We start from the raw sequence: 7,740 nt of genomic DNA on the forward strand, positions 1-7,740 counted from the left end.
ACTGCCACACCGCTCCCTTAATGGCAATTTATTGCTTCCTGAATCCTGAAAATGGGAGGCCGAGGACAACAGAATTCCAAACGCTGTTTTCTACCTCCTTCCCCGTCCAAACGCCCTCAGGGTCCTAACACTCCTTAAATCTCTCCGCCTGTAAGGCCTCTCGCTCTCTGAGGCACGCCGTTTGTTCGGAGCTTTCAGGGATCTGATTCATGAGCACTTGAAGTGACTTATGTCTGAGAAAAGTTTACCATCCTAAAAACCTTTGGACCCAAATACTATAGTGTAGGTTAAACTGTATTGGTGTGTAAGGCGTGAGGGTTGATGAACATGCTGCCAATGAATGATCCAGCTGCATAATGTTTGCATAAAACCATCAAAGAATAACTTCAAAGTGAATACATCACAAAGGCCTCAAGAAGAAAACAAATGCATGGGTGCTTTCTCACAGTATACTTTAATAACACAGACAAACACAAAAATAATCCACAATACTGACACAATGTTGTTTTTTCCACAGACGTTTTTTCATTTTTTCTAAAATTTCTTATTAACATATTTACATTCACATTGCTATTAACATAAATTCATTAAAAAAAATAAACAGCAAAAATGGCAGTGTACGCATGTAAGACATACTGCTTCAGCACATCGCAGTAATTTGGTATGAACCCCTCCCCTTGTTGATATAGTGCACATTAGATATGAAATCATTTTACACAACAGAATTGTATACATTTAATGCATATTTTTGTTTCCTTTGAGCTAGCCCTGTCCAGTTTAATAACTTGTTTTTCCACCAAAAGGTGGTTAAATGTTTGTTTTTTTCTTCCATATTATCAATTTTTTTCCTGAAATAACACTGGACTTCAGTTATGAAAGGCTGTTGTCATCAGTTTTATGAAAAAACTTAAACAGATGAATATCTTGTGTGATAATATGTAACAACATCAGCAGAGAGCAGTGCATGAATTGACAAAAAGAAAACTTATAGCTGATTTGGCAACACTGCTACAATTCCACTACAACATACTGTTTAAAACAATTATCTTTGAAATCAAATTAAATCCAATTAGTTCCATTTTGCGGAAATATTGCTGAAGTGTACTGTAATAGAGGCCTCCTAAATGCCTTCATCTCCTTACAGAAACAAAATCTCAGAGTTGGCTAGAATATGAAAGTGCTCTCAGCACCAGTTTGAGCTGTGAAACCTGCTCAGGTCGCCTTAGCTTTGTGTCACTACTGTATGTGCTCACATTGTCTGTACATATATTAAATTCTCAATTGCTCCACTATGCTACATATAGTTGCTTTCTATTTGGTTTTCAGTGCTTGCAGCATGACACTTTCCAGATAATTCCCTTTCCTTTATCAGTGCAAATATATATATATATTTTTTTTTTTTTAACATTTTGTGAGGACTTCATTTTTATATAATCTCCTTAATAATAGTAACACTGAGGTTGACCCCAGTACAGGGGTAGCCAGCAAAACATAAGTGATGTTTCCCATTCACTGAACAAAAAGGTGCCTGAAGTGTATCCACACTGGGATAGCCACTAATAGGCAGTTAGCTTTCTATAGAACTTTTCATAAATGTTCCTGAGTTTCAAAGCAATGACTCTCAATAGGCCTGAATTAATGGCTTGACTTAATTTCTCCCAAATGGAAAGCTTTTCAATAGATTTTCTCTAAACCTGCATAATGGCATCACTGTGTTTAAAAACCATTCAATGCCAAATGCTTATAATCTTCATTTCGACCACTTCCCCTAATGTCACAACTCCACTGGGTTCTTTCTGACCCGGTGGCTGCATATTGCACTGAAATGGTGCTGGGAAAAGTCCATTTCACTCCTCAGACCTTTGGGAAGACATTGGTGGCGCCATGGCTGCGTCGGCCAACGGTTTACACACCGTGGCTTCTTCCAAAACGAGGAACAGGGCTGAGTTCGGCCTGGCTTTCAGTGCGGCCTCGACTCTGAGTGGTAGACAAGTTGCTGCGGAGTGTTTAACTCAGTCTACAGGCAGTTCACAGGGTATCTGCTGCGCTGCTTTGGCTATCGTGTAAGCCCGCTGGAAGTCCTTGTAGCGTGGAGCACAGCCCAACCAGGCCTCCCCGAAGTGGACACGGCCGGTGAAGAGAAAGCTGCCGGGCCCTGGTTTGACGCCACACTGCAGCAGAGTCCTGATCTCGCCGCGGCTGGCCAGGCGACTGTTGCCTGTGAACAGGGCGTACTTTTGACGAAACACCCTGGTGGCGCTGACCTTGATCACCGCTGCTCGTAGGTTATCGTCTTCAACCACTGATCGGATGTTTCCTCGCACAACTGCGGATAAAAGGAAATTCAGTTTAATTTCTGTGCTCGTTATACAATGCAGAACTTTTTGTATTTTAACTTAAAATCCTTTGCTGTATTTTTTCATCTTTAGCTGGTGGTGATTCTTTGTTGGCCACCAACGATTGTGAAAGCCGTACGAAGGCCCAAGCCTGCTCACTAATCCTAACTTTTGTTGCCAGCTGAACTTCTCCTCAGTGCCTTTACAGCTCAATCAGAGGCCTGCAGATTAGTCCACTTCTCCTTCTCTTGGGGGGTTATGTCAGGATTAGTCCACTACAGTGCCTCCAGTAGGGTTTCCTGTTAGTGTGTGTGTGTGTTGGGGGCTGCAGAGAGCTGCTGTTTCACCTTTAACCTTTGCACTTTTGAGAGGAGAGGATTTGGAGACACCGGGGTGCTCCGCCTTTAAACCGATTTGACACATTTGTAGATCCTGACAAGAAATCATTATGTTGTACGGCTTTGCTGCCAGAGCTTTGTGCAGGTCTGGTTTAATGTGTTTATCTCTGCTGAATTAGAGGGTGTGGATTTATTTGTGACTGAATTTTTTATTCCTGGTTTTCTGTGTTTTTATATGTTATATTAGCAACAGGTAACTTACCAAAATCACTGGTGCAAACGGCCATCAGAATCTCAGTGTTGTTGCAGGGTCTGCAGGCCTCTGGAGAGAAAAGAAAGAGAAAGAGTTAGTTGGTGACCTCACATAACACTCTAAACTGCCAGAAAACACCTATATGCTAATACTTATACTGAGCCCCAGGAAATCAAAGACTGCATTTCCAGATCACATGCACAGGAATGTGAGATGTGAATCCGGAGCTAAAACTCTGTGCAAAGACGAGCAACAAAAGGAGAGACCAACCACTGCGTTCTAACAGACAGCTGCTACTTTTACAGTTGGCAGAGGAGGACCAGTGGAGCTTTAAGGTGTGAGTCTCTTCCACCCTAGACGATTTAAAGGCCAGATGAAACTTCCCCCCTTAAAGCCTTTCAGGGTGTCTACAGTCACACCTCATCAAAGCCTGCAAGACAGGGGCCAAGGAGAGGGAGTGTGGGTGGATTTTTTTTAAAGGAGCCCTTCCCACAAAACTCTTTCTGCAAAGGCTTACTAACTTTTCCTACAAACTGCAAAAAAAAAAAAAAAAAATACAGTGCACCTTACTTGAAAGTTTTAACAGGATTTGCCATTGGCCACAAAAAAATTCAAAGCTCTGTTCGTCTGCATTGACTGAACTGTGGGTTGGAAGAAAAAAAGCCTTGGCATTTTTTAAAGTTCTCCTTGTGGTTCTTTGGAGGCCCCTTGCCCACCCCACACATTCTCCTACTTAGTGAAAACCTCTTGATAAATGAGATTCCTTCCTCTCTAGTCCGCAGCAAACCCCCTTCCAAGCCTAATCAGTGTGTGTGTGTGTGTGTGTGTGTGGGAGGGGGAGAGAGATGTAGTGGGGGGAGTATACTCCTACAGACAAGTCTCCCCACAGAGAAGCAGCTCAACAAAAGAGCGGAGCATCTCAGCTGGGCAGAGGCCTCCCTGTTGCCTAGGAGACGGCAGTAATCCCAGAATACTCATGCGGCACCCATTCAAAGGGCTCTGGACTCTGGAGAAAGCCCCACATACTGTGCTTTTGTCCCCCCCTCCTCCCCACTCCACGGCTCCCCTTCTCCTACTCCAAACCAGCACGCCTCTGGGGAAAGTTTGGCCACTTCCTCCTCTCTGCACTCTGCATGGGCTGTGGAAAGTCCAACCAGCCCACAGAGGCCTGTTATGAATTATGAATCATCCACAGGCAGGATTTCACAGTGTATATATAACACCATCACCCTGTATCCAAACTTTTAGGAAGAAAGAAAAAGTAGTCTGAACACAGTTTGGTTGTTTTTTAAGAGTTTTGTTCCTTTTTCCCCCTAAATTCTAAGATATTAGATTATTGATGGATTATTGTTTCAAGGTGGAAATAAAGTAAGCCGAGGATTACATTTCAGGGAGATAAACCGTGCTAGATTTTCCCAGTGTCTCCTTACTTGACCCCAACTCAAACCAACATGGCTGCCTCAGTGACTCACCTTCACTGCTGATAGGGTTGGAGTCCAGCGACAGGCGGGCGGTCCAGTCCCCTCTCAGCTCGTACCGAAAGGAGGCGATCCTCCTGCTGATGTCCTGATGAGGTGTAGCTTGCAGGAAGAGAGCCACCCTCTCCCCGGGCAGGCGACTGAAGCAGCGGACTCTCGGCGGGGGGGAAGACTCCAGGCGGTCTCCTACCAGGAGCTCCAGGACCCCGTCTCTCTCCAGGTACAGCTGTGCTCCGTGGAACTGCTCAGAGGGCTTGACGCAGGCTGTGATGAGGCCTGAGCTGCTGCCGCCGGGCCCCACCGCCACAGAGGGCAGGCGGGGTGAGAGGGTGAGGCGCAGGGCTCCTTTGGGATACAGCCAGTCCAGTGTGCCCTCAGAGCAGTGGAGGGAGATCTGCTCCACACTGCCCTGCTGCTGGGACAAACCACTGTGAGAAGGAAAAAAGAGGGGGAAAAGGTTAAATAAAGGGTTTTGCATTATTTTTTCAGGCAATTGTTTAAGCCTCTAGCATCATCAGTGGATACTTTCTGCACAGATTCCCTGCAGGATGGACTGAGCTGGTTTAAATGAGCCCTGCAAACCTGCAACGCAAACTTTTCATGAAACATGAGAAGATGGCATTAAAAAACTTTAGTAAAACTTATGCGAATCAACACATACTCAGAGAAGGCGCCGCCTACTGGCAGTTTATGGTAGCAGGGGCCAGTCATTGCATCATAAGGGCCAAACTTATATATATAAAAAACTTAAAGTCCTCTGCAGGTATTTTCAAAATGTTATCTATTACGAAACTCCCCTTTAACAACTGCATGCATGCATGTTTTTCCCACCAAGAATCATAACTAATCCTCCAGTCTCCTGTCTGTCTGGACCCCCCATGCCTCCTGCAGACAGCCCGGAGGCGCAATCGCAGCAGAGCACTCGAAACATTTTCATTGCGCCTTAATGGCATGCCTCAACATGTTGCATTCAAGCAAACATTGTCCCTAAGCAGCAAGACACCTGTAGCATCTCTGAGAGGCATTTTTGTGACTTTTTTCATTCAGGCAAATGCAGAAAGAGTACATAAATATATATATATAAATACTTGCCTTCCTCTCCAGCTGCACTGGTCTTCAGAATAGCTTGAAAAAGCCGCGTGAAAAACGACAAAAAGTAAAATCCAAATTGCGTTAATCCAAACCCTGAAAGCAGGCATTTTCGATAGCAGAAGATGCAAAGTAAAAAAGAAAAACGAAACGTTAGAAAAAGATTATTCCAAAGCTGAAACCTTCTGAATCCTCGTAAAATTCCGCTATAAAACAAACCTGACTCTAACTCTGATCACCTCCATAGTTTAGTATCCTCTTACCCTGATGTGTGAGATAAGAGAATACTGCTAAACTCTCCTCTGCACTCTCCGGGCTGCTGTGCATCAGGGGGACGCAGATCTCTGAAGTTATTCAGCCTCAGAAAAACTTCACGAACCAATCAGAGCCCGAGAAGTGAAACTTTAAACCACTCACACAGCGGAGGGGGAGGGACGTCTGACCTGCAGAATGAGTAACAGTATGCAAGGATAGACAATACTAATTAACTGACATGCTGAGTGAGTTTACACAAACTTTTTTTTATTTCGCTAATCTCACATTACGGGAATTGTCTTAATCTCCATTTTTTAGTATTAAAACACTTTATGATAAGGGTTCAAATGTGTAATACTACTATTTTTGGTAATGCTTTATAATAAGGTCCTTAATAACCATTAATTAACAAGTAATAAGGCATTGTTCTCGCTTTAGGTCCGGTAGTTACAAAAAGCATAGTTAACTTATAATAGATGAGCAATAACGTATATTTTAATATCAATAAGAAAACAAAATAAGATTAATAAAGGCATGGCAAAGACAGAATGGGTGGTGGGTGTTTGTAATTCCATTATTAACACTTATATAAGCTTATAAACACACAATAATGTTAATAAGCATCTTGTAAGGACTTACAAGGGCCATATTACTTGTTAACTAATGGTTATTACAAGGACCTTAACATAAAGCGTTACCCTATTTTTTATTGACATGCAGCCAAATTTACAGCTATATTAATGATAATTCACAATGCAGACACTTACATGTTACTGCACCAAAGAATATGTTCTGTTTTTCTTTTTAAAGGAGTTCAAGCAAACGCATTGGTAGGAAATAAACTTTCATACAACTGTTATCAAGCTCATTTGGCTACATAAAGTAACAGACAAATTATACTTCACCCAATAACAATGTCTCACCCTAATATAGTTTTCCCCCCAAAAACAGTAAAAAATTAAATAAAAAATCTTAAAATAACATCTAGTTCTCCATAAAAATATATTTTTTAAATCATCTCAAAATTGCATAATATTTTTATTTTATTTCAAAAGTGTAACTACTGGACACGTGAAGTCTCCTACTTCACTGTTATGGTGGAGACACTGTTGACCATTGTTTGTGAAGTCTGTGGCTTCCATTCATTTTCTGGTTCATTTCCAGTTGACTGACCGTAACTGAACCTCAACTTTCTTAAAGGAGGTCTGTCTATTGCAATGCACCAGGCTTGCGAGACTGAGATCAAACTGTCAAACTAGAAAGTGCTGATTCAATATTAATTTAAGATTCTGTTGCTGCCAATGGCAGCCTAAGTACATTTACTCAAGTACTGTACTGTACAGTTTTGAGATACTTTTACTTTACTTGAGTATTTCCAAACATGTAACTTTATACTTCTTCTTCACTACATTTTTAGGGCTTTACTCCACTACATTTAGCTGCCAGCTTTATTTGCTTTTCAGGTCAAGATTTAACATGAAAAAATAATACATTTAAAGTCATTACGCATGTTTATAAATTAAACCACATAAAGTATATTAAGTTGTTAAAATGAGCCCTACATTGACAGCAGTAAAAGTTTTGAATGCAGGACTTTTACTTGTAGTGGAGTAATTACACAGTGTGGTATGAGTACTTTTACTTAATTAAGACATCTGAATACTTCTTCCACCACTGGTTGCTGCATTATTTAGTGTTTTCAGGAGCATATTTTATTGCACTGTTTAGCTGTACAATGAGAAAGTTGTATCTTGGTTACCATGTTGAAAAAAGTTGAGGAACAATGAAGCACTACCACTTTCTTTCTGTTTGTTTACCAGATTTGGTACATTTCCATCTAAAAGTCCATTGTCAGTGAATGTCTACAGGAGTCCTTACGTTTCCACATCAAGTTGAATATGAAACCATGATTGCTTTCCAAACTAGTACCAATGTCACAAATGAGATTCAGGGTGGACGGCACTGAGAAACTTTCCATTCTCCATCAGATT

General features: G+C 41.7%; 1 protein-coding gene across 1 annotated transcript; it reads right to left on the reverse strand.

The window, feature by feature from the left end:
- Nucleotides 1–435: 435 nt before the first annotated feature.
- On the reverse strand, nt 436–5,801 carry metrn (meteorin, glial cell differentiation regulator). The gene is made up of 4 exons (XM_059325414.1): nt 5,498–5,801; nt 4,400–4,833; nt 2,937–2,996; nt 436–2,326 (listed from the first exon to the last, which is right to left on the reverse strand). Exons 1-4 carry the CDS (start codon nt 5,602–5,604, stop codon nt 2,013–2,015), a joined length of 915 nt encoding a protein of 304 aa, XP_059181397.1. The 5' UTR covers nt 5,605–5,801; the 3' UTR covers nt 436–2,012.
- Nucleotides 5,802–7,740: the final 1,939 nt, after the last annotated feature.

This window comes from Centropristis striata, chromosome 21 (genome assembly GCF_030273125.1).
Source record: "Centropristis striata isolate RG_2023a ecotype Rhode Island chromosome 21, C.striata_1.0, whole genome shotgun sequence".
NCBI lineage: Eukaryota > Metazoa > Chordata > Actinopteri > Perciformes > Serranidae > Centropristis > Centropristis striata.

Excerpts from the sequence above, each read along its gene's own strand:
- metrn (XM_059325414.1), bottom strand. The coding sequence starts at position 5,604 with ATGCCTGCTTTCAGGGTTTGGATTAACGCAATTTGGATTTTACTTTTT. Across the intron at positions 4,834-5,497 it reads CAGTGCAGCTGGAGAGGAAG|TGGTTTGTCCCAGCAGCAGG; the intron begins GCAAGTATTTAT and ends TCCTTCTCACAG. Across the intron at positions 2,327-2,936 it reads CGTTTGCACCAGTGATTTTG|TTGTGCGAGGAAACATCCGA; the intron begins GTAAGTTACCTG and ends TTTTATCCGCAG.